This window comes from Pongo abelii, chromosome 20 (genome assembly GCF_028885655.2).
Source record: "Pongo abelii isolate AG06213 chromosome 20, NHGRI_mPonAbe1-v2.0_pri, whole genome shotgun sequence".
NCBI classification, from domain to species: domain Eukaryota; kingdom Metazoa; phylum Chordata; class Mammalia; order Primates; family Hominidae; genus Pongo; species Pongo abelii.
Window position 1 is genome coordinate 49,859,887 of NC_072005.2, and position 27,794 is coordinate 49,887,680.

General features: G+C 39.2%; 1 protein-coding gene across 11 annotated transcripts; it reads left to right on the plus strand.

The window, feature by feature from the left end:
• The first annotated feature begins 1,934 nt into the window (after nt 1-1,934).
• ZNF283 (zinc finger protein 283) lies at nt 1,935-26,829 on the plus strand. 11 transcript variants are annotated; one of them, XM_054540605.2, is made up of 8 exons: nt 1,960-2,106; nt 2,437-2,642; nt 2,862-2,941; nt 5,062-5,230; nt 6,109-6,172; nt 10,299-10,386; nt 11,847-11,973; nt 21,756-26,829. In XM_054540605.2, the coding sequence occupies exons 5-8, from the start codon at nt 6,159-6,161 to the stop codon at nt 23,456-23,458; spliced, it is 1,932 nt and encodes a 643-aa protein (XP_054396580.2). In that variant the 5' UTR covers nt 1,960-2,106; nt 2,437-2,642; nt 2,862-2,941; nt 5,062-5,230; nt 6,109-6,158; the 3' UTR covers nt 23,459-26,829. The 11 variants fall into 11 exon arrangements, with proteins under 11 accessions (XP_024093233.2, XP_054396581.2, XP_054396580.2 ...); XM_054540606.2 differs by lacking the exons at nt 5,062-5,230; nt 6,109-6,172 and adding an exon at nt 12,024-12,066 and having other exon boundaries at nt 1,959-2,106; nt 11,847-11,926; XM_009232717.3 differs by lacking the exon at nt 5,062-5,230.
• Nucleotides 26,830-27,794: the final 965 nt, after the last annotated feature.

The following is a 27,794-nucleotide window of genomic DNA, read 5'->3' on the forward strand; positions in this document are numbered from 1 at the left end:
TCGCTCTTGTCGCCCAGGCTTAGTGCAATGGCGCTATCTTGCCTCACTGCAACCTCCACCTCCCAGGTTCAGGCAATTCTCCTGCCTCAGCCTCCTGAATGGCTAGGATTATAGACACCCACCAGCATGCCTGGCTAATTTTCATATTTTTAGTACAGACGGGGTTTCATCATGTTGGCCAGGCTGGTCTTGAATTCTTGACTTCAGGTGATCCAGCCGCCTCAGCCCTCAAAGTGCTGGGATTACAGGTGTGAACCACCACGCCCGGCCTGGAGACTATTATTCTAAGTGAAGCAACTCAGGAATGGAAAATCAAACATCGTATATTCTCACTCATAAGTGGGAGCTAAGGTGTGAGGATGCAAAGGCCTAAGAATGACACAGTGGACTTTGGGGACTTGGGGGAAAGGGTGGAAAGGGGGTGAGGGATAAAAGACTAAAAATTGGGTGCCATGTATACTGTTCAGGTGATGGGTGCACCAAAATCTCACAAATCACCACTGAAGAAGTTACTCATGTAACCAAACACCACCTGTTTCCTAAAAACCTATGGAAATAAAAAATTAAAAAAAATCAAAGACCCTCAAAATATTCAGAGTGGTACTTGTGAGAGTCATTGAGCAAGTAACATGGGAAGAGAGGAGGCTGCTTCCACCAGTGGTTTTGGAGGTGGAGCAGATGCTGATGATGATGAAGTCCCAGATGGGAAATGGGAATGGGTGCCGAGGAAAGCTCAAGGACCCTGCAGATGAGGACTCAGACCCACGATACTGGATGAGGCATCCATGTCACCATGGGAGTCAACCAGGGTAGTGGCCTCAGCTGAGGCAGGGGAAAAGCTGGGATCCAAGAGCTCTAGTCGTCTCTTGATAAGCAAGGGAGACCAGGAGGTGAGAGATGGCAGAGGATGAGAGAGGTGATATCAGTGACCAGAAAGAGGCCCTAAAAAGTAACTTCCTTTTCTTTCTGTTAGTTTTAATATAAAATTTTGCTTTAATATTTTTAGACAATTCTTTTTTAAAAAAATATTTATATCCAAAGGTTCTTACCACACCAACCACAGCCCCAATCTTTTTGCCCTAACCTCAGAATCAGTTAGTTGTCTCCTTTAAAACCTTCTCTCTCTCTCTCTCACACACACACATGCACACACACAAACACACACGAGAGAGAGGGAATATATAGTATTGTTTTTGGAGTATGAGTGTGTGCTTCAGAATAAATGGTTTCATACGCTATAAAAAATGAGATTCAAATTTTATAATCCATCAAGTTTTATTGGAACACAGCCATGCTGGATTGCTTGTGTATTGTTTATGGCCGCCTTTGCACTGACATAAGTCTCCACGGTCACAATATCCACTCACGACCACTTATTGTTGTCTTTCAATAGCGGCATATAAAAATCTGTAACACAGTTCATCTCACACCTAATAAAACAGACTCACACAGGCATAAATTTAGAAAACATCCCATGAACATAAACAGGTCCACGCAGGGTCCCAGACACCGAATCCAACTAAGAAACTCCCTCACAGCAAGACACACCCATCTGTTCAATTGCCAGACACTGTTCCAGGTGCTCATACCCAGGTAAACTGGTAGTGTCGCGCAGGTCATTTCCAGGGAACCTACCCCAGATTCCCCTGCTCGCTCATGTCTAAGTCCCCAGACACCCCAGTCCCATCTTCGCCTGTTCTAGACTCCAGAATGCGTTCCTTAGCGAAAGCTGAGAACCTTTTAATTCGCTCTCAGTCAACACCAAAGACCCTCAAGCAAAAGCTAGAGCTCCCGGGCGTCTTCGGAAAAAGCGCTTTTGACAGCTGAAGCCAAGTTGCATGCTGGGAGCATCCCTGCTGTCCAGGTTTCAACTTCCGGAGACTCTCCCGCTGTGGACTACATTTCCCAGAAGTCTCCGGGACACAGGTCTTTTAGGGGCGGGGCGAGCTTGCCTGCCAGAAGCTCCTCTCCCAGCCTGCGAGCATTTCCAGGCTCTTGTTTCCCATCAGCCTCTGGGTCCAAACTAACCACGGGTCTCTGAGTCCAAACTAACCACGGGTCTCTGGGTCCTTTTCCGGTGTCCTTAAGGTTCTTGGACTCTGCATGGTGAGTTGGTCGTGTCCGTAGAAGTAATCAGCCCGGGTGAAGCTGGGAGGGCTCGCTGGCTTTACCGCGGCCCGATTGGAACCGGCAGTGAGGGTGGGGGTGGCATCGGGGGCGCTGGAGGTGGGGAGGGCTGGGTCACGGACAGAGCGTGTCGTGTCCGGATCCTCAAGCCTGTGTGCACGCGAGCAGCCGAGGGATAGTGTGTCTCAGACGGCGTGGCAGGGACGGGGCGTGTCTCCGCGGAGGTGGGTGCAGTTGTGAATGTGTGACGGGCTGACGGGGTGCGTGGCCGTATTTGTAAGTGTGATTTGCTTTGACCAAATGCTCTAGGTTCCCTTTAGCCTGTCTTCGGGCCTGCCACAATTAAATGACCGCAAGAAAGAAGTCTATGCTAAGCCCCATAATGAACGTTTCAAGCAAGAAGGATGAGAATTTTAGATCTGGAGGTGTCCTCGGGACAGGATCTTGTCAAGACCTGATGGGGAAGTTCTAGAGGTGGGATTTCTAGAAGAGGCGCCTCTAGGAGCTCTTTGGTGGTGAGCTACATGTTTCAGAGCCATTGCAAGCAGACCTCTGTCCCCAAGAATTGCCCTCAACACAGAGACAGACTCTAGCCTCCCTTTTCATTCCGTTTGGTTTTGTGTGGATGAAGGCAGAAGTGGCCCCAGAGGGTGTTTTGCTCTTCTTTTTCTTTTTTAATTAAGTCTGTGACGCGCTAGAAATGCTGATGTCTCATGTTACTGTTTTTCACCCAGTGCTGCCAGGTTGCCAGATTTCTAAGAAGGGGTTTGAAGAGGAGAAAAGGATTTTTGCATGTTTAGAAATCAAGGTTCAGGTGAGGTTTTTTATACATACTTTTAAAATACATGTACATACAATTACCTTTGCTTCTAGGTCATAAGTGACAGGAAGAATATATTCCAGTCATTAAGAAAACTGAACAAACGGGGCCAACACTGAAAATCAGTGGGCCTGAAACAATTTACACTTACCAGCTCTTGAACATCCTGTAGCTGTTATTCAATGTAATGAGACACGTTCACTGTCAAGATTCTCCTGTAAATCAACACAAATTAGATAAACCACCTTTCCAGTCACATGACCCACCATGCTGGTACATATTTCCTCCTAGTGGCCCCCTATTGTTCTTCTCAATCCTTACCCACCTGTTCATATGGCAAATTGTTCAAATACTTCAGTGCATTATGATACGCTGAAGAGTTATAGAAAGGCACCTCTTGTAGATTGCTATTAGAGCATTATTTTATACTATGATTATTTGAAGAGACTGGTAATTAGGTGGTGTTATATACAAATTATTTTTTATCTTTTCTGTAGTCATAATTTAAAAAAATTTTTTTTTAACTTTTTTTAGAGACAAGGTCTCACTCTGTTGCCCAGGCTGAGTGCAGTAGTACAGTCATAGCTCAGTGCAACCTTGAAGTCCTGGGCTCAAGTGTTCCTCTGGCCTTGGCCTCCCAAAGTGCTGGGACTGCAGGTGTGAGCCACCACGCCTGGCCCATAGTCATGATTCTTAAAGAAAGGCAAGGTATAAGGGATTTTAAGTAAGGGAATGTTTCTGGCAGTACATGACAATGTTGTCTGCTTTGTGAGGCTTTTAGGGGTGGAAATATGATTGAGCTTTGAGCATAGGGATTTGTAATTTGCACCAACAAGAGTGGGGACTTCCAGATAATCTTTAGATAGAAGTCTGTAACATTTCCAAGCATGACTTGTTTCAAGTCCAGCTTTGTGTGGCATGTAAGAAGCCGTACTATGTTGTAGTTAAAAATAAGTCTCTGGGGTTGGGCATGGTGGCTCACGCCTGTAATCCCAGCACTTTGGGAGGCCGAGGCAGGTGGATCATGAGGTCAGGAGATCGAGAACATCCTGGCTAACACGGTGAAACCCCGTCTCCATTAAAAATACAAAAAATTAGCTGGATGTAGTGGCGGGCGCCTGTAGTCCCACCTACTCGGGAGGCTGAGGCGGGAGAATGGCGTGAACCTGGGTGGTGGAGGGTGCAGTGAGCCAAGATTGCACCACTGCACTCCAGCCTGGGTGACAGAGAGAGACTCCATCTCAAAAAACAACAACAACAAAAAAATTAAGGCTCTGGATCCAAAGTATCTGAATTCAAATCCTGGCTCTGCCTGTTGGTAGCTGTGTGTACTTAGACAATTGATTCAGGCCCTCTGTGCCACATCTATAAAATAGGGACAGGGTAGTACTTACCTAATGGAGTTGATATGATGTAAGGTGAGTTATTATATGTAAAGCTTCGTAGAGCAGTGTCGTCCCCGTGATATGGGCTTACTGAATATTGAGTTGCTATTATTGGGCTCTTCTAGATTATTTCCCGTAAACTTTTTATAGATTAGAGTAACGGAAATATGAAGTTGATTGTGTGGGTGCTTGCAAATTAACTAAAAATAGTGGGGGGTGGGGGTGGTGGCTCACGCCTGTAATCCCAGCACTTTGGGAGGTCGAGGTGGGCAGATCACAAGGTCAGAAGTTCAAGACCGGCCTGGCCAGCATGGTGAAACTCCGTCTCTACTAAAAATACAAAAAATTAGCCGGGCATGGTGGTGGTTGGCTGTAGTCCCAGCTACTCAGGAGGCTGAAGCAGGAGAATTGCTTGAACCCAGCAGGAGGAGGTTGTAGTGCGCCGAGATCACGCCACTGCACTCTAGTTTGGGTAACAGAGCAAGACTGTCTCACACACACACACAAAAAAGTGACCAGATGCTCAAATGATCTAGGACAGGAAAACTTTGTTTTTGTTTAAACAGGGTCTTGGCCTTTTGCCTAGGCTGGAGTGCAGTGGCATGATCATGGCTCACTGTAGCCTTGGCCTCCTAGGCTCAAGCGATCCTCCCATCTCAGGCTCCCAAGTACCTGGGACTACAGGTATGTGCCATGAAGCCTGACCAGTTTTTTTTGTATTTTTTATAGAGAGGGGGTTTTGCTATGCTGCCCAGCCTGGTCTCTAACTCCTGGACTCAAGTGATCTGCCTGCCTCAGGCTCCTCAAGTGCTAGGATTACAGGCGTGAGCCACTGTGCCCAGCCTTACGACAAGAAGTCTTAACCTGAGGTCTTCTTGTTCCATTGACGAGCTTCCAGGTGACCAAAATCCCTTGAAATTGAGACTAAATTTTTGTAAATATATGTAAATGTGTTTTTTTAAGTGGGCAAAGTGTCTATAATTTCATGAGATTATCAAAAGTGACCATGACCCAAAAAGATCTAACTCCATTGTTCTGGAAAAAAGACCGTAATTGCTGGGAAAGAGCTTGAAAAATATTAGTGTCCAGCTGGGCGCAGTGGCTTGCGCCTGTAATCCCAACACTTTGGGAGGCCGAGGCGGGTGGATCACTTGAGGTCAGGAGTTCAAGACCAGCCTGACCAATATGGTGAAATCCCATCTGTACTAAAATTTCAAAAATTAGCCGGGCGTGGTGGCATGCGCCTGTAGACCCAGCTACTCAATAGGCTGAGGCAGGAGAATTGGTTGAACCTGGGAGACAGAGGTTGCAGTGAGCCAAGCTTGCACCACTGCACTCCAGCCTGAGTGACAGAGCAAGACTCCATCTAAAAAAAAAAAAAAAAAAATTAGTGTCCAATAGAATGGAAATAGTCAAGTAAATTGCAGTATATCTAGTGATGGAATGATATGCACCTAATAAAAATTAAGTTTATAAAGAGTCAAAGGAAGGAAAAATATAAATGATACAATTTTAAGCAATCATTACAGTTATGAACAAAAGTGCTCAAGAATATTGTGTTATGTGTCAATCCCATCTAATAAGACAGGGTTTTGGAAGACATACTTCAAGGATTAAATTAAAATGTTACTTTAATTGGTCATTCACTGAAGAAGTGGAGAGGTGCAGCCATACTTACGGAGCATCTACTCTGTACCAAATACTGTTTTGTTTATGCACGTTTATTTTCTTCCTCAGACTTTGAAGGTGGTTTATCTAATTTGTGTTGATTTACAGGACAATCTTGACAGTGAACGTGTCTCATTACATTGAATAACAGCTACAGGATGTTCAAGAGCTGGTAGGTGTAAATTGTTTCAGGCCCACTGATTTTCAGTGTTGGCCCCGTTTGTTCAGTTTTCTTAATGACTGGAATATATTCCTCCTGTCACTCAGTTTTTTACATTTGGAAATGTCTTTATAGTTCCAATTATGGAATTAATGCAGGCTTGGTCCAAAAAAAACTCAGCAGTCCAGGAGACATATAGAGAAGGAAGCTAAAAATCGCATCCTCTAGAGTTAATCATTTTTAATGTTTTGGTGTTTTTTTTTTTCTTTTTTGAGATAGTGTCTCATTCTGTCACCCAGGTTGGAGTGCAGTGGTGCAATGTCAGCTTACTGCAACCTCCACCTCCCAGGCTCAAGCGATCCCCCCACCTCAGAGGGAAGGTAGCTGGGACCACAGGTGTGTGCCACCATGCCCGGCTAATTTTTCATGTTTTTGGTAGAGATGGGGTTTCACCATGTTGCCCAGGCTGGTCTTGAACTCCTGAGCTCAAGCAATCTGCCTCCTTTGGCCTTCCAAAGTACTGGAATTACAGGCGTGAGCCACCACACCCGGCACTTTGGAATATTTTTATTTAAATCCTTTTTCCTTTGAGCCTATGGGTCTGGTTTTTTTTTCTGCAGAATAAAATTATAGTAATTGGTGATGTAAATGAATTGAAGACTCTTTAGTTCTTTGTTTGAAAAAGAAATCCAACCCAGATCTAGGTTTTATGTTAATCTTGAATATTTAGGGAGAAGAGGGAAGTACTAGTGATTCCCTTATTTGAAGACCTTCAAATATTTACAACTTCTGGGATTATAGAAATGTCATTTAAAAATGAATTACCAGGCAAAAAAGAGTTTTAGAATTAGATTATTTTAAAGGTTACCTCTACAGACAATGGCAATAATCTCCAATATACAGCCATCTTACAAAAAATACATTTTACAGATAATATTTCCAAGGACAGGTGTAAATACCAGGAGGTGGAATAAGAAGGTTCTGGTTGTAAATGTTTAAGTAAACCACCAATTTGTACAGAAGAGTAAGATTAAGCCTCTGGTTAAGTTCTCAGCTTGATACCTAATCAGGTTGTATTTTCTGATGCAGCTTAATGATGCTGAATCTCTGTGTATCTTCTGGGAGGAAGGGGTATTTTCCTCTGTATGTTTCTGAGAACCTGTTTTGCTCACATTGTTATTTAGGAAGAATAGCAGACTCAAGGCTGACCTGTGAAATTTGAGTTCACATTATAAGAAAACAGGTCTGAGAAAGACACATTTTACTGTGAGCAAAATAGAGTAGGCTTAAGTTTCTTTGTTATCATAACAGGATAAGGGACAGTAACATTCTTCATTTTCAATAATAATGATGAAAATGTGGCCAAGCCTGGTGGCTTGCACCTGTAATCTCAGCACTTTGGGAGGTCAAGGCAGGAGGATTCCTTGAGCTCAGGAGTTCGAGACCAGCCTGGACAACACAGTCAGACCCTGTCTTTACAAACAATTTTAAAGAAGAATCATTAGTGGGGCAAGGTGGCATGCACCTGTGGTTCCAGCTACTGGGGATGGAGGCTGAGGTGGGAGGATCACTTGAGCCCAGGAGGTTGAGGCCGCAGTGAGCTGTGTTTGTGCCACTGCACTCCAGCCTAGGCAACAGAGCAAGACCCTGTCTCTGAAAATAAATAAATAAATAAAAAAGACAACTTATAAACAATTATCATATACCATTCAGTATTTTGTATGGATTTGTTACTTACTCTTCTATGGTAGACACTGTTCTCACCCCTCTTATTGATGAGGAAACAGAGGTATTGAGAAATGGATAACTATCGAGCTCAAATTCACATCCTAAAGGTCTGACACCAGAACTTTTATCTTAATTTCAATAGAATATACCTCCCACATTATGTTAGTTACAAACCTGCCTGCCTAAGGAATTGATCATGCGTGTCTTTCTTCATCAATTAATATGAACCAACACCATCATAACTAATGAGGATATGGTGGGCCATAATTTATTAAACCTTTTGCTTACTATTACGTAGTTTCTCATTTTTGGTTACCAGAAATTATTTTTGGTTGAATACCCTTGTGTATTCATCTTGTGTGGTTCTTTCTTCTTTACCTGTTTCTTTTTTTTTTTTTTTTTTCAGACAGAGTCTCGCTCTGTTGCCCAGGCTGGAGTGCAGTGGTGCGATCTTGGCTCACCACAAGCTTCACCTCCTGGGTTCACGCTATTCTCCTGCCTCAGCCTCCTGAGTAGCTGGGACTGCAGGCGCCCACCACCACACCCAGCTAATTTTTTTTGTAGTTTTAGTAGAGACGGGGTTTCACCATGTTAGGATGGTCTCGATCTCCTGACCTCGTGATCCACCCACCTCGGCCTCCCAAAGTGCTGGGATTACAGGCGTGAGCCACTGCGCCTGGCCCTTCTTTACCTATTTCTTAAGGATACATTTCTAGAAGTGAAGTTTTGGGTAAAGAATTTGCCCCAAATGCCCAACCCTGTGATACTTATACTTAAGGGGTAATACAGTGTTTGGAAGACATAGTTGTTACCTTGGAGACCAAATATGCCTTGGGGTAAGCATAAGGCAGTCAGCAGTCAGCAACAAAGGCCAGTAGGCAATCCAGGAGACCTGCTTTAGGAACTCATAGGAAGGCAGTTATAAGCAATACTGTTGAACCATGATCAAGCATTTGGAGGCAAATGGAATTTATTCTGTAAGGTTTATACTTTATAGTTTTTATTCTACTAATGTTGGTTGCAAAGTGAGCCTAATAGGATCAGGCGATTCAGTTATCTGGATTCAGTTATCTGGAGAGTACCATGTCTAAGACAGGTTCACATACGAAATAAATCCATCAGTCAAGATAGGAAAAGCAGAGTCAAAACCTCATTAATGGAAGGGGAACAAAAAAATAAATAAACACCCCCCCAAAAAAATGAAAAAAAAAGGATGAAATTCCTCAACTTATGCCATGGATATATTAATATCATTTCATTAATATTATTCCATTAGTATTATTCCATTAATATATCCATGGCATAACTTGGGAAATTTCATCCTTTTTTTTTTCTAGGCAAGACATAGGCATATGTAGAAATTATACAGTTAGTGTAATGTATGACCATGGTTACAATGATTGTGTGGATTACCTAAACAGAAAACATTAGGATCATAATGAAAAGATAAATGTTGTTAATATATATAGATACATAATTTTATTTTTTATTATTTATTTTATTTTTTTTTTTTGAGATGGAGTCTTGCCCTGTCACCCAGGCTGGAGTGCAGCGGCGCGATCTCGGCTCACTGCCAGCTCCGCCTCCCGGGTTCACACCATTCTGCTGCCTCAGGCTCCTGAGTAGCTGGGACTACAGGCACCTGCCACCACGCCCAGCTAATTTTTTGTATTTTTAGTAGAGACAGGGTTTCACCGTGTTAGCCAGGATGGTCTCGATCTTCTGACCTCATAATCCACCCACCTCAGCCTCCCAAAGTGCTGGGATTATAGGCCTGAGCCACCACACCCGGCCTGTTTCTTTCTTGAGATGTATAACTTTCTAAACATTTTTTCATCTACTGATGTGATTGTCAGTCTTTCTGTATTGATATATATGTATTTTATAAATGTAATCATATCATAAATCTCATAACCTCCTTTTTCTATTGAGTATATCTTGATTATTTCCCTAAGTTAGCATGTACTCATTGCATGATGTTCTGTGTCATGAATATTCTGATATATGCATTAGAAAGTCAGCTTTTTGGGTTCCTGATGAATTCCTTATACATCCTGTCCAGCTCCCATGTTTTGACCAACTTCCTTCGGTCCTGAGCCCATGAAGGACGTTCTAGCTTGGACCGTGACAGGTATTCCTGAGAGGTAGGAATGGAAGGAGGATGATCTGATTTCCTGGCCAGGACTGAATTGTCGAATCCCAGGTCCAGATTCACATCCTCAGAACCAGACACTGCCAGAAACCTCCCTGCTGAAGACCTTTGGAGTTTAGGTGAAAGTTTGAATTCCATAAATGGTGCGTGGAGCGTGTAGCACAAACAGGCATGGAGAAGATAAGATCTTCTATTAGCGTAAGTCAGGATGGGATCACTGAGGCACACCTGGTTTAACACTTCGTTTTACCTCCCCAGTTCCGGCTTTTCTGGATTCTGTGCTTCACCAATAGAGGAATCCCATGGAGCATTAATTAGTTCTTGCAATTCCAGAACCATGACTGATGTAAGTTGGTATTTTTCTCTCCATGAAATACTGTGATTTTTAGGGCGTGTGAATCTTTTCATTAATTTTCCTTAGACCTATAGAACTTCTCCATAGACCCAAGTTTTCCACAGAGATAAGATGGACTTTGGGGTTGCTTGGTCTCAACCTCAGTTTATGTGAAGTTGCATGTGTTGGGAGGTGCTTCAGATTAGAGAGAGGGGAGTTAGTGGTTCTTTCCAGGAATTTCCTAAGAGATGAAGACCAGTGGTCTTTGGAGTCACCAAAGGACTCCACTACCAGTGGATTTTGAACCAGTTGACTTTGAAGTCATTTTGTCATCAACCAGGATGTGTAGGCCATGAGTGGCATTTGTGTCATGTGCAGCATCCTATATCAGTATCCTCATGTGTCCTGTATCAGTACTCTCTAAATCAGGAACAAGTAAAGTACTAAGTGAGGGGTAGTTGATAGTAACAGATAAGATGATGCCTAAGGTCTAGATGATAATATATTTCCACGATCAAGAAAATCTACAGAAGTTTTGTTCAGCCTAAAGGTACAGATATAATTGAGTGACTAAGCTCATATATTGAGAGGATAAAATGAATTGCAACAAATAAAAATATTGTTTATTCATCATAAGAAAAAATGCTTATGATGTAATCTGATGTATTTGAGTCTTGATGATAGTCGCTAATTTAATGGGAATCATTTTTATAAAATAAAGATTTTGTAGTACATTTGGAAAAATGTTTCCATGTTTTCCTATTTCTTTCTTTCTTTTTGAGACAGAATCTTGCTCTGTCACCCAGGCTGGAGTGCAGTGGCACAATCTCGGCTCACTGCAACTTCTGCCTCCCGGGTTCAAGCGATTCTCCTGCCTCAGCCTCCCAAGTAGCTGGGATTGCAGGCATCTGCCACCACACCTGGCTAATTTTTGTATTGTTAGTAGAGATGGGGTTTCACATGTTGGCCAGGCTGGTCTCGAACTCCTGACCTCAAGTGATTTGCCCACCTGAGCCTCCCAAAGTGCTTGGGATTACGGGCATGAACCATTGCACCTGGCCTTGTTTTTATTTCTTAAAGGGGAAAGATGGTGAGCAATTCACTTTTACAAAGAATTTATGAGGAAGGCACATAGCACATTGTAAATATGCATGATGTATATACATACACTTTTTATTTAACAGAGAAGAAACTGAGATTTTTAAAATATATTACCAGACAGATCTGGATAGCTGAGTTATCTTACAGTATCCGGGAGGTTTTTTCTGCTATAACAAGATTCTTGTAGAACATGTTGACATCCAGCTTTAGTCACAGATTTTCTTGCTTTTTCCTACCTATATCAGAGGCTTTCAGCCTACTTGATTGTTATATTTCTCCCCCTCTTTGTAGTTCATCCTTTGTACCCTTTTTTTTCCTCTTGGAAATGTTTTCTTTAATTTCACAAGTAATACCTGGGTTTTTGGTTTTAGGGGTTGGTGACATTCAGGGATGTGGCCATCGACTTCTCTCAGGAGGAGTGGGAATGCCTGGACCCTGCTCAGAGGGACTTGTACGTGGATGTAATGTTGGAGAACTATAGTAACTTGGTGTCACTGGGTAAGGTCATCTGCCTGAAATAATTTAGAGTCTCCTCTTTGCATCATCAGCTTTCTGCACTGGAAATTACAGGGCTGTCTTTGAAGAAACCAGGTGAATTTCTTCTCCCCCTTCCCAAGGGCATGCTTTTATACTTGCTGGGTTAGAAATGGGTTCATTAAACACGTTGATCTTCCCCATCCCTCAGTGAGCTTTACACCGTTCTCGGGCCCTCCCTGCAATCACCTCTCTCCTTTAATGGCCAAGGGGCTGGATTTGCATTATAGGACATTTATTTCATAACCATGGCAAAGAAACCAGATTTCATAAATTCTGCAAATATTATATCGAATGTCTACTCTTGGCCAGCCTTGTGCTGAGCACTATCAATTGAATCATGAACAAGCTTTGATAACTTGCCCATTTTCATGCAGTTTACTTTGTAGTAAAGGAGAAACATCAAATAAGTAAATTTATAAATAGATAAATAGTATGTAATGAGGCAAATTCTTTGGAAAAGGTAAACAGCATAAGGGAATAGAAAATGATGAGGACTGACAGGGCTAATTTAGGTAAGATAGTCAGGGAACGCTTTCTTGAACAGAGATGTGGAGCCTGGGATCTAGCTATGTGAATATCTGGTGGAGGAACAGATCAATCACAGTGAACAGCAAATGCAAAGGCCCTGTTGTTGGAAAGGAACTTTACCAGAACTCTAGAGTAGAGTTATCAAAGGAACATGTACTAAGAAATTACGCCAGGGAGATAGGAAGGGGCCAGATAATATATTGTTTTGTTGTTCCTGTTTGTGGAATTTGGATTGTTTAGTCTCTTACAGTCTGAAACAGTTCACATGTCTTTCCTTGACTTGCATATATGTCTGTGATGTTTTTGAAGATTACAGGCCAGCTATTTTGTATAGTGTTCCTCAATTTGGGTTTGTCTGCTCTTTCTTCATGATTAGATTTAGAGTATGGATCTTTGGCAGGATTATCACAGAACTGATGCTGCGTTCTTCTCCCTGCATTTTGTTGGGTAGTGTGAATAATTTTTCATTACTCATGTTATTCACTCTGAGTACTTGATTAAGGTGGTGTCTGCTGGCTTCCTCCTTGTGCAGTTGCCCTTTATCCCTTCCATAACTATTTTGTGGGGAGGAACTTTGAAACTATTAAATATTGTGGAACTGGGCACAGTGGTGGCTCACACCTGTAATCCCAGCACTTTGGGAAGCTGAGACAGTTGGATCGCTTGAGGCCAGGAGTTCGAGACCAGCATGGGCAGCATGGCAAAACCCCATCTCTACAGAAAATACAAAAATATTTGCTGGGCTGTGGTGGTGCGCTCCTTTAGTCCCAGCAACTGGGGAGGCTGAGGTGGCTGGATTGCTTGAACCTAAGAGGTTGAGGCTGCAGTGAGCTGAGATTGTGTCACCACACTCCAGCCTGGGTGACACAGTAAGACTCTACCTCAATAAATAAATCAATATTGTGTTCCTCTTTAAACTTTCCATTTATTCATATGTTGGATTTCTAGTCAATGGGCTATATTCTGTTTTTTTTCTGTTATTTATTTTGAAGCTCAAAGTGTTGGAGCTTGTCCAGATTTAGTCAGTGGGAATCCTTTCATGATATGGCTTTTTGGCACATCTCCGTCACTCTTTGAGTACCTCCTGGTTTTCTGATAAACAAGGTGTTAGAGGTTCATCTTGTATGAAATTTCCCTGCTCTAGTTTTACAATCAGCTATTGCTTTGAAGTGCCTGGTTACTTTAACACAGATTTATAGTTATTATTTTATGCATTTGTCTTTCAAATCAATAAATCAAAAGTACAATAATACTAACTTTTATATTTACTCATGTAGTTACCTTTAGCAATGTTCTTTATTTCTCCTTATGGCTTCTAATTACTGTTTAGTGTCCTTTCACTTTAGCCTGAAACACTCTAACATTTCTTCTAGAGTAGGTCTACTGGTAATCACCTCCTTCAACTTTTGTTTTTTCTGGAAATGCCTTAATTTCACCTTTATTCTTAAAGGACAGTTTTTGCTGATATAGAATTCTTGATTGACAGTTTTTTTTCTTTTGGACTTTTCAATATACCATCCTACTACTTTCTGTTCTCCATGGTTTCTGATGAGAAATTAGCTGTTAATCTTGTTGCAGATTCTTGTATGTGGTAGGCTGCTGCTTTCTTCCTGTGTTCTGAAGTCTTTTTGTCTTTGGGTTTCCATAATTTGACAATAATGTGTCTAGATATGAATCTCTTTGAGTTTATCGTGTCTGAAGTTGTTAAGCCTCTTGGATGTGTGTATTCCTGCCTTTTGTCAGATTTTGGAAGGTTTCTGACATTTTTTCTTCAAATTTTTTTCTGTACTTTTATCTCGTTTTTCTGGGACTCATATGATGTGTATGTTGGTGTGCTTGATGATGTCCCATTGATCCCTCAGGCTCTCTTCACTGTTCATTATTCCTTTTTCTCTTTGCTTCTCTAGTGCAATAATTTCAAATGACTCATTTTCAAGTTTGCTGAGTCTTTCTTCTGCTGAATCCACTATTGAAATTTTCATTTCAGTTACTTTACTCCAGAATTTATTTGGTTCCTTTTTTTAAATAATTTCTATCCTTTTATTGATATTTTCATTTTGTTCATACATTGTTTTCCTGATTTCCTATAGCTCTTGGTCCATGGTTTCTGTAGCTCATTGAGCATATTTGGATAGTTCATTTAATGTCTGGGCTTCCTCTGGCATGGTTTCTGTCAGATTCTTTTTTTTCTTTTGAACGGGCCCCCCATTTTCCTGTTTTAGTATGCTTTGTAATTCTTTTGTTAAAACTGGGCATTTTGAGTATTATAATGTAGTACCTCTGGAGATTCAATTTTCCAATTCCTCAGGCATAGCTGATTTCTGCTTGTTGAGGGCTGGAGCTGTCAGACTTTTTCAAACTCTTTGCAAATTGTATATTCCTTATTGTATGTGGTCACTGAAGTTTCTGTTCCATCATCTCTGCAGTCAGTTAGTACCAGACAAAGATTTACTTAAATATCTGGCTGTAAAAACGGGAGGAAAAAAAGGTCCATTAGCCCTTTAAATCTTCCAATAGATACTTCTGGGGAAAGCTGCTGTGGCTGATGGGGCTAAAATCAAGACAGTCATCTGTGCTGGTCCCTCAGAGTAACATGAAACCCACCAAACTGCACAACCCTGAATTTTTTGGAAGACAGGGTCACACTGCCCACCCAGGTCCCAACCGGCTGTTCCAGGAATACAGGCTGCTCTCCCCACAGCTGTGGTGGGGCTGAGGAGTGAAGGAAGTGATTAGTTGGTACACAGCATTCCAGGCACATAGGCCTCTCATCCCATAGCATTGGCTGGACTGATAAATGGGGGATGGTGGCTTGCACAAGCCACTCTTTCATCTAAGAATAGTAGCCTCTTTATTCTTCTAGCACTCCCCTTGTTGTTGTGGAAGTGCCTGATAAGGGTCCAGAGTTAAGAGTTTGTGGATGCCAGTCTCTCTCTGTATTTTTTTTTTTTCTGAGATGGAGTCTCGCTCTGTCACCCAGGCTGGAGTGCAGTGGCGCAATCTCGGCTCACTGCAAGCTCCGCCTCCCAGGTTCACGCCATTCTCCTGCCTCAGCCTCCCGAGTAGCTGGGACTACAGGTACCTGCCACCACGCCTGGCTAATTTTTTTTCTACTTTTTTTTTTTTTTTTTTTTTTTTAGTAGAGATGGGGTTTCACCGTGTTAGCCAGGATGGTCTCGATCTCCTGACCTCGTGATCCACCCGCCTCGGCCTCCCAAAGTGCTAGGATTACAGGTGTGGGCCACCGCGCCTGGCCGATGACAATCTCTCTTTCCAGCTCAATTGTTGCTTTGATGGAGGGACCAGCCCTTAGAGCTTCCTATTTCATCATTTTGTGTGACATCACTCCTACATATTCATTTAATGTCACTATTGATATGGTTGGATTTCACTTTACCATCTTGCTATTTTTTGTTTCACTAGTTCTTTCTTTTGTTTCCACCTTCTTGGATTCATCAAGTATTTTTTAGTATTCCATTTTATCTCATGTGTTATCTTTTGCTGTATTATTTGTATTTACTTTTGGGATTACAATATGCATCCTTAATTTAGCATGGTCTACTTGAAATTAACAACATACTACTTTGTTGTATAATGTAAGAATTTTACTAATCTGTAAACTTCATTCAGCCTGAAGAGCTTCCTTTAGCGTTTCTTGTGTCGTGTGGCTACTAGCAGCTAATTCTATCTTTTTTCTTTTTTTTTTTTTTTTTTTGAGACAGTCTCACTGTGTCACCCAGGCTGGAGTGCAGTGGCATGATTTTGGCTCACTGCAGCCTCTGCCTCCCAGGTTCAAGCAATTCTCGTGCCTCAGCCTCCAAAATAGCTGGGATTACAGGCGTGTGCCACCATGCCTGGCTAATTTTTGTATTTTTAGTAGAGACAAGGTTTCACTATGTTGGCCAGGCTGGTTTTGATCTCCTGACCTCAGATGATCCACCTGCCTTGGCCCCCCAAAGTGCTGGGATTACAGGCATGAGCCACCACATCCAGCCTTCATCTTTCTTATTTTTGAAGGATATTTTTACCAGATATGAATTTCCCAACTGATATATTTTCTCTTTTAATTAGCTTCAAAAATGTTCCATTATCTTCTGAACTCTATTGTGTATAATGATTAGACAGCTATGATTCTTATTGTTCATTTTATATATACTTTATTCTCTGTTGTTAAGTTTTTTCTTTATTTTTGGTCTGTAACAATCTGACTATAAAGTTCTAGATATGGTTCCTTTACATTTATTGTGCTTCACTTTCCCTTACCTTGATCAGTGGGTTGATTTTTTTATTGAATTTGGAGAAATTTCAACCATTGTATCTTCAAATAATTTTTTCTGCTTCTTTAGTACTTTTCCTCCTCCTAAGACTCCAATTATATGTGTGTTAGACCACTTATACGGTGCCACCAGTCACTGAGGTGCAACCCCCAGTCTTTTTACTCTTTGTACTTCAGTTTGGTAATACCTATTTACCTGTCTTCAAGTCACTGTTTTTTTTTTCTTTGATAGTGTCCAATTATTGTTAAGCCTATCCAATAAAGATTTCATTCCACATACATTTTGTAGTTATAGAATTTACATTTGGTTTTGTGGGTCTGCTTTTATTGACTGTATTTTTTCTAAATCTTGTGTCAAATTTTCCTGCTTCTTTACCAGTCTTACAATTTCTTATTGTATACTGGCCATTGTAGATGCCATGTTATAGTGACTTGGGGATTTTATTATCTTCCTAATAATTATTTAGAACTGTTCAGTCAAGCAGTTAAATTAATAGCAGATCACAATGATCTTTTTAAGAATTGATTTTTGAAGGCAGGTATAGTTTGGCTTTATCCTTAGTCCTGGACATAATTCTTACTCTAGGTAGGGCAGTGGTTCTCAAACTGTGGACTGAAGACCCCTGGGAGTCCCCAAGAACCTTTCAGTGGGCCAAACCTTTCACAAAGTGAAAAATATTCTCATAACAATACTGAGAGGTTTGCCTTTTTCACTGTGGTGACACTTCCACTGGTGGTGTAGAAGCCATGGTGAATCTTCTCTGCTTTAGCATGAGCAAAGGCAGAGGCACCAAATAGTACTAATAATGATCATATTCTTTACCTCCACACACAAAGAAAATGTGTTAAGAAAAAACCCATTTTCACTTAAGAACATCTTGAAGAAGCAGTATTCATTTTATTAAATCTCAACCCTTGATTATATATACATTTTAAAAATATTCTATGTAATGAAATGGGAAGTATCGATTAAGGTCTTCTGCTGTATACCAAAGTATGATGGTTGCCTTGAAGAAAACCACTTGTACAGTTGTTTAAGTTGTGAGTTAAAGGCCAGGCTCTGTGGCTGATGCCCGTAATCCCAGCACTTTGGGAGGCCAAGGTGGACAGATCACAAGGTCAAGAGATCGAGACCATCCTGGCCAACATGGTGAAACCCCATCTCTACTAAAAATACAAAAATTAGCTGAGCATGATGGCACGCGCCTGTAGTCCCAGTTACTCGGGTGGCTGAGGCAGGAGAGTCGCTTGAACCCAAGAGGCAGAGGTTGCAGTGAGCCAAGATCGTGCCACTGCATTCCAGCCTGGTGACAGAGTGAGACTACGTCCCCCCAAAAAAACTGTGAGTTAAACCAACTGCTTTTTTGACAAAACACCATATTTTTCACCAAAGAATGACAAACTTTGTTTGTTCAGACTTGGGCAGTAGGAAAACATTTTCTTGCAAGTGAGCCTGTCACTTCAAAAATAACTAATATTTGTTGCCAATGATATAATTCAATCTGTCATGTTAAAATTAGAATTTTGTAAAATGTTTATTCATAATTGTGAGCTTTATAGCTTCCTAATACATAAATATTTTCTTTTATGAGATGGGTGGTAATATTAACATGTGATTTTTTGATGTTGTATAATGAACTATGTCAACATTTCAAAGATCTGCATAACTCCTTGAATCAGTATTTTCCAAATGACCAGTGTATGATGTTACAAAATTACGCATGGATAAAAGATTATTCAAAGTGCAATGATTTTAATGTAACATAGTATGAAAAGTTCACAGATATGATTTTATATTCCACATTGCACTTAACCTACCAGACACTACCATTTCTTAAGTTTTAGGGTAGTGTCAAAGAAAAATATCCACAGTTATCTGCATGGACTAGTAAAATATTCTGCCATTTTCCAACTATGTGTCCATGAGAGGCTAGATTTTCTTCATATACTTCATATATATGATTTTCTTCATATATTTCAACCTAAATAACATATTGTCATAGATTGAATGCAGAAGCAGATATGAGAATCCAGGTGTCTTTTATTAAACCATTCATTTAAAAGATTTGAAAAAATTTAAAACATCTTTTGTTCTGTTTTAGAAAAGATTATTTTTATAACAAAGCATTCATGTTAACAGTTAATGGTTTATTGTTATTTTAAGTGAATTAATAAATATCTTAAAATTTCTCTGTTTAAATTTTTAACATGACAAATATCAAAATATATAACTACATAAACTAAAAGTCTTTTGGGTCCTCAATGATTTTTTTTGACATTTAAAAAGAAGTTAAACCCATATTTATTTACTGACACCGTAAAACCTTACATAAAACATAAGTAGTAAGTAACTAAAATGTTAAATCTAAATCTATAATGTTAAATTAAAATCTAAGCCTTACATAGAAATTAAAATTCGCTAAACTACTGATGCTATGTTGTACAAAACTGTACTCCTTTTAGTTCATAATTGGTCACCTCCATATTCAGTTGAAATATTAGGTTGGTCAGCTTAAATACTGTGGCTTTGTTTTGGTTATCCACAGAATCTTTACACCCAAATGTTAATGCATAAAAAGCAGTAAGACATTGTTAAATGAAACAGCAATAGTGCAGTTTAGACCTGTGACCAACTATATATGATTAAACTTACTTCCCACATTCACATCACAGTAATCATCCATCATTTAATAGCTCAACCAAAATTTTATACAGTCATCAACAGGCAAGGCACATGAAAACCCCTCACAACCAAGAATGATTTGGGCCCAAATGTCAGTAGATTTGAGTTTGGAAAAACCTTCTTGTAGTTGTTAAGGCTCACTGGCTCTGGTTAATTTAATAAAATAAACAACAATTTCATAATGGAAAAAAATTAAATCCTCTATTGAGGTATAAAACCTAATTAATTTATAAGGATGAAGTAAGTGACTACCTTGAAGTCAAAACACATTATGGACAATGAAAGAATATTATGATTGTTCCAAACTGACAAGGGTATTTAAACCTACATACACAATCTTTCTTAAAATTAATTTATAGAAAGTCATAACCTGTGGGTACGTGAATATGAATATACATTTTCTCCAACTTGACAAGTGCATTATTGCTGGGACAGGTACCTTTTAATAACAAGTAACTTATTAGCCTAGAAAGGCCAAACTTCTCTTTTTATTGTCAGCTTTTGGTTTTTAATATACCTGGGGTTATATAAACAAAAACACAGTCATAGTAGTTTTGGGCTAAGTAAATTCTGGATTATGTCAAAGAAACCTGATTGTTTCTAGTATCTTTTGTAAGCAAAAGAGCAAATCTTTGTGCTTGCTCAGTGGCCTTTTAGGAAACCTGAAAGGCAGATTTTATGTGAAAGACATAATCTGTTACAATCTGTTTCATTATTCTGAATTTGGAAAAGGCATTAACAAAGAGTTGTCAGAGGAGCTTTTGACAAGAACAATAGTTGTGACTAATTAATCAGAACATCAACACAATATTTAAAATAATGAGAAGGTAGCAAGATTTTAATTTTTATTTAAATAAAAAATTCTGTTCTATTTAAAAATAGTTTAAATGTGTAGTATAAGGTAGCTAAAAGCATGAAAATTATTTGACTCTTAAAATTTGAAGTATATACAGAAGTGTGGCAAAATTATGCAGATTTATTTTCTGCATGTATTGAAGAAAAAGAATAATACTTTAATTTCCTCATACAGAGTGGACAGTTTACTCCACGATCATCATTTTCCTTTAGCTAGCAGTCTTTTCTATCATATCATACTTATGTCACTTTTTTCATACATTATGATATGACATAGCATTTCCCATATGCATTTAAACCTGCTAATATTGTCAATATACCATGCTGAATGACACTATAAAGCTTTATTTTCAATTTTAAAATATAATTAACAGTATTAATGTGTTATAAGATGATGTGTGTATCACATTGATTTTTGACAGGGTAATTTGAGCTTAGTTGAGTGAAAATATGTTTAACAATGGTCAAGAAATAAGTAAACTTAATTGAAAAATAACTCAAAATATTTGTTCTTCCTCTTTTATGAATATCTTCTTAGGAACTTTTTGTGCAACCAGAAATTATTTATTAGTAACTCTCAAGATCATTTTGTCTAAGTGAATTAGAGATCTTATAATTTAAAGTGATCCTTAAATAGCAATATAATTACTGTTGATTTTTAAAATTGATAGACATTTAAAATTTTTAAATAAGGTTAAATCTATAGATTCACATAATTGCAGCATTATATGAAGTTATAAAAATCAATCCTTTTATAAAAATTCTGGGTAATAAATCTAAGTAAATGTAAAATTTAAATTTAATTGAACTTCATATTTTTATAATTGTGAACATTTGTGAAAGCAATGTTTGCTTTATCTCAGGGGTTGGAAAACTCTGGCTCTGGAGGCCAAATCCACCTGGTTTTGCAAATAAAGTTGTATTGGGACATAGTCTTGCCCATTTGTTTATATGTTTACATATTGCCCATGGCTGCCTTGATAAAATGGCAGAGTTGTGACCATTGAGTTGTTAGACAAAAGAGTTGTTAGACAAAACAAAATCAGCCAAAGCTCATTATAAGAATTTGATTCCCATTAAGATACATTGGATGACCACAACTGGACACATAAGGGCTTGATTGATGGAAGCTGACATTTGGTTTGAGGGAACATCAGCGTGGGAAAATGAGGGACTTGTTGAAGTGACCTCTGTGGAATCCTCCAGAAAACTATAAAATCAGAACATTAAGATCACAAGAGCTGCAAAATCAAGGCTGAGTTTGTTATTTAATAGGGGAGTGCCTTAATGCCCAGGAGTGAGTTCAGTAAGTCTCCTAATTTGTCTTTTATTTCTACTGTAGTTTTTTTTTTTTTCCCTAGCGAAGGAAATAAAATGTGTGGTTTTCTTGTTTTCTTTCAGATTTGGAGTCAACAACATATGAGACCAAAAAAATATTTTCAGAAAATGATATTTTTGAAATAAATTTTTCCCAATGGGAGATGAAGGACAAAAGTAAAACCCTTGGCCTTGAGGCATCCATCTTCAGAAATAATTGGAAGTGCAAAAGCATATTCGAGGGACTAAAAGGACATCAAGAGGGATACTTCAGTCAAATGATAATCAGCTATGAAAAAATACCCTCTTACAGAAAAAGTAAATCTCTTACTCCACATCAAAGAATTCATAATACAGAGAAATCCTATGTTTGTAAGGAATGTGGGAAGGCTTGCAGTCATGGCTCAAAACTTGTTCAACACGAGAGAACTCATACAGCTGAAAAACAATTTGAATGTAAAGAATGTGGGAAGAATTATTTAAGTGCCTATCAACTCAATGTGCATCAGAGATTTCATACTGGTGAAAAACCCTATGAGTGTAAGGAATGTGGGAAGACCTTTAGTTGGGGATCAAGCCTTGTTAAACATGAGAGAATTCACACTGGTGAGAAACCCTATGAATGTAAAGAATGTGGGAAGGCCTTTAGTCGTGGCTATCACCTTACCCAACATCAGAAAATTCATATTGGTGTGAAATCTTATAAATGTAAGGAATGTGGGAAGGCCTTTTTTTGGGGCTCAAGCCTTGCTAAACATGAGATAATTCATACAGGTGAGAAACCTTATAAATGTAAAGAATGTGGGAAGGCCTTCAGTCGTGGCTATCAACTTACTCAGCATCAGAAAATCCATACTGGTAAGAAACCTTATGAATGTAAAATATGTGGAAAGGCCTTTTGTTGGGGCTATCAACTTACTCGACATCAAATATTTCATACTGGTGAGAAACCCTATGAATGCAAGGAATGTGGGAAGGCTTTTAATTGTGGATCAAGTCTTATTCAACATGAAAGAATTCATACTGGTGAGAAACCTTATGAATGTAAAGAATGTGGAAAGGCCTTTAGTCGTGGCTATCACCTTTCTCAACATCAGAAAATCCATACTGGTGAGAAACCTTTTGAATGTAAGGAATGTGGGAAGGCCTTTAGTTGGGGTTCAAGCCTTGTTAAACATGAGAGAGTTCATACTGGTGAGAAATCCCATGAATGTAAAGAATGTGGAAAGACCTTTTGTAGTGGGTATCAACTTACTCGACATCAAGTATTTCACACTGGTGAGAAACCCTATGAATGTAAGGAATGTGGCAAGGCTTTTAATTGTGGATCAAGCCTTGTTCAACATGAGAGAATCCATACAGGGGAGAAACCCTATGAATGTAAAGAATGTGGGAAGGCTTTTAGTCGTGGCTATCACCTTACTCAACATCAGAAAATTCATACCGGTGAGAAACCTTTCAAATGTAAGGAATGTGGGAAGGCCTTCAGTTGGGGTTCAAGCCTAGTTAAGCATGAGAGAGTCCATACTAATGAGAAGTCTTATGAATGTAAAGACTGTAGGAAGGCCTTTGGTAGTGGCTATCGACTTAGTGTTCATCAGAGATTTCATACTGGTGAGAAGCTTTATCGATGTAAGGAATTCGGGAAGACCTTTACTCATGGCTCAAAACTTGTTCATGAGAGAACTCATAGTAATGATAAACCCTACAAATATAAAGAATGTGGGGAAGCCTTTCTGTGGACAACTTACTCAAATGAGAAAATTGATACTGATGAAACCTTATGATTGACAGTTGTAAAAGAACATTTTGTGTGTGTGTACAGACAACTTAATAAGAACTCTAAAGAAACCTTGTGAATGTAAGGGATGTGCAAAAGCCATTCATTTCTGTTTATGGACAATTATCTTGCTATCCAGCAATTCATACTAGTGAGAAATATTTTGAATATAACTAATATGAAAAGGCCTTTAGACTTCTGTACAGTCTTATTGGATATCAATTTATACTGATGTAAAATCATTTAAATGTAAGGAATGTGTGAAGATCTTTATTCATGACACAAAGTCTGATTAACATCAGATAATTGGTATTTGTTAAAAAGAGTTTAAATGGGAGGAATGTGGGAAGGACCTAAACTTAATTCAGTTCTTGCTGCACATCAGAGAATTCATACTGCTGTGTAATCCTATGCACATAAGGAATTTGGGAAGGCTTATAGACATAGTAAATATCCTAGAGTACATCAGAGAATTCATCCAAATGAGAAATCATTTGAATTAGAATTATAGGAAGGCCTTTAGACAAATGCTACTCAAATTATTATCCAGAGACTGGTGCAGTCATAAAATTGTCATCTGTCAATCGTGAGATAAATGTGGAAAGTGAGTAAATATTTGGAACTTTTATAGCAATTTGACATTTCCATAACATTCTATTTTACAAAATTACCAGTCCATAAATGATTGAGAATTGAAAACAAAGTTTGTTCTTTCCCAGAAATAATTTTTGAGACAAGACTCATACTTTTCAAGACATGAGACAAGTCACAATATAATTTAAATAAGAAATTCTTCACTTGTACCTCTCTGATTAGAATAGCAGAATATTCATACTATAGCAAGATTTGGCAAATGAGGGAATCAAAATTTTCTAATGCCTGTAACAGCATAAGATAATTTATACCAGATATGTTAAATGTACAGAAGCCTTCCAACACTATTCAGTCTTTGTTAAACTTCAGTAAGTTCATCCTAGAGAATAACTCTGTTAATGTAACAAATGTAGGAAAACCCTCATCCATGGCAAATACCATACTGTCATCACCATTTCACCTCCCTACTACCTGTAAGATGATGAGCAAAATGCTTATCTCCTCTGGACATGATGTTTAAAATGCTGATGGTAACTAATAATGCTGTTACAGAGATTAGATGGATTTAGTATGCATCATATCCTTGGAAGAGTATCTGGTATGTAGCCTATGCTGAATACATATTAGCTATTGTTGATATTGTCTTTATTATTAGTATTACTAGTGGTGAATTCTTAGGAGAGGCACAACCGTTTTGAGGAATGAATTCAGAAAAGCTTCCTATAACCACTCATCCATTTGAATTTCAGATAGTTCATTCTGGATAAGATCTAGTATGGTATAAAGAATTTGAGGGGTTTTTAATTCAGAGTTTATCCCTTAAGCTGAGCTAAAAAAATTCAGACTTGAAAAAACCCAGACTTTTGAAGAGTTTAGGAAAGCTGTTTTATAGACACATTAGTTTCTTTCCTCATTATGAAATTTGATATGGGCCTCTCCTACACATTTCTCGTAACATGAAGTTGGAAATAGAGGCTTAAACATTTTTTACCAGAACACTTCATAGATGGTGATGTGTACTTCATCTTGCAATACATCAGAAGCAGATAGTATCCATTTCCCCCACTATCACCAGTGCCAAGTTTGATCACTTATGATAACTACTGCAGTTGTCTGTTATAAAGATCCATTATATACCTAATAGGATTGGTCAGCCTTGATCAATGATCTTTGGAAATGTGTGATCATATGGTATGTATTTTACTTTTTTTTTTTTGAGACAGGATCTCTCTCTCTGTCACCAAGGCTGGAGTGCAGTGGTCTGATTTTGGCTCACCGCAACCTCCACCTCTCGGGTTCAAGTGATTCTTGTGCCTCAGCCTCCCAAGTAGCTGGGTCCACAGGTGTGCACCACCACACTGGCTAATTCTTGTATTTTTAGTAGAGACGGGGTTTTGCCATGTTGGTCCAGGCTGATCTTGAACTCCTGTGCCTGCCTCAGCCTCCCAAAGTGTTGGGATTACAGGCGTGAGACACCGCACCTGGCTGTATTTTACTATTTGGAAATCACAATGCATCTTAAAATCGATGGCTTCTTGTAACCACTTTCAACCAGGTGGCTGTCATGATTTAGTGCTAGCATCAAGGCAGATTAGTTATGATGAAATAGAGTGTGTGTTTATATACTCACACAGTTAGAAATCAACCCTTTTAAAAATTATTTCTTTTTAAAAATAATGTCAGTTCCGTCAGAACTAATGCATTGATAACTAAATGTCTGTGGTTCCTTGTCATAAGTCTACACCTGACCTCTCTATTTTGTGCACATAGGGGATTCGTAATATCACTGTTCAGTCAGTCATTCACCATCTAGTGATCATCATTCTACATGATTGCACTTTTTCAAAGGCATAAAAAGCCAACAGTTGCACTTTTAATAATCAACTGTAACATAAAGCAGAGTACTTTGGGAGTTTTAACAGGATGTATTATTGGTAATTGGCTATTATGCCACTCCCTCTGGGTGCCACATTTGCCTGTTAACCAAGAAATGTAGACATGGTGACTTATCCCAACATTTCTGAAATTATATCTCAAGGAATCACCAGTGCTTACTAGTACTTGACAATGAAGGAGGATTTTACAGTTAAAGAAGCTTATAAAGTAGCATCTACTAAATCCCCTCTTAAGGAACAAGCAAAAGCACCTCACCAGCTTATGAAAAGACTAAAGAGAAGTGAAAAAAAAAGATGGCCGGGCGCGGTGGCTCACGCCTGTAATCCCAGCACTTTGGGAGGTCGAGGCGGGCAGATCATGAGGTCAGGAGATCAAGACCATCCTGGCTAACACGGTGAAACCCTGTCTCTACTAAAAATAGAAAAAATTAGCCGGGTGTGGTGGCGGGCGCCTGTGGTCCCAGCTACTCGGGAGGCTGAGGCAGGAGAATGGCACGAACCCGGGAGGCGGAGCTTGCAGTGAGCCGAGATTGCGCCACTGCACTCCGGCCTGGGCGACAGAGCGAGACTGCGTCTCAAAAAAATTAAAAAATAAAAAAAAGACTAAGGAGTATTCTAGTGAAGAAAATGGTTGAACTTTGTTTAAACTGGTGTATGGCAAACTTCACTGTTGAAATACTGATTCCCATGACCTATTATCTTTGTAGGGGGGTGAAATTGCATTGGGAACTCCTGCTATAACCAAAAGAGAATTTCAGTCACCATGTCTGGTTGTTAGCTATGACGGAATGGCAGCATCATGGTCTCAGTTACAAGTGAAAATCTTTGTTGTAGCTAAGTAGTGGTGCCTCCTGAGTTTTATTAAATGCCATTTCACTCTTTTTCTGCACTTGTATAGTATTTAATTTGTTCATGTGATAATTTATTCTGATGGATTCACTGACTTTTTCCCATTCCTGGGTATTCCAGGTTAGTCATGGTATCCTTCTGATGCATTGCTTGATTTCATTTTGCCATTTTATTTAGTATTTTTGCATCTCATGAGTGAGATTATATAATAGTTTTCTTTTTTATTATATTTTTGTTTGTTTTGGTATCGCAATAGCCTGTTTTTTAATATTGTATGATCCTATTAGGTTATTTTGTTTGATCCTTGACTACTTTTCTAGTTCCATCTGTTGCATTTTTTTTTTTTTTTTGTCTTTTAATTCCTACTTCAGACATAACAGATTTATTGAGTGTTCAGCACAGTTCCTTTAAGGAGCCTTCATAGCCATGTAGTACTAGCCAAGATCCACATAAAAGAAGCATCCCAACATGGCCCCTTGTTGAAAATCCTTCATTATGTGTTCTTAAGAATAATGTGTTGGGAAGTCAGAACTTCCTTCTAGGGCTGTTATGATCATACTTGTACATGTCTTTTGGAGCACATGTGTACACATTTCTTTCTGTATATACTGGGAGTGGAATTGCTGGGGTGTGGTCATGGATACACATCTGTTCAACTTTTTAGTAAGTTTAAATTCTTCTGAACAGTTTTCCAAACAAATGAACCGGCTTATACTCTCATCAGCAGTATATCAATGTTCTGATTTCTCCACATCTTTGATAATACTTGACATCATCAGTTTAAAGAATGTTTTCATTACTCTCATAGGTAATATAGTGGCATTTGATTGTTGATAATTGTGGTTTAATTTTCCATTTTCTGATTGTTGCCTATTTGTATATTCTTGCAATTTCTCTTTGCTCCTTGCTCCGGGCATTGGATGCATTCGATGTGTCTGTTTTTTCCAGAGCCTCTGTTCGGTTTGGAGGACAACTAACACCTAGGCCATGACATTCATTCTCTCT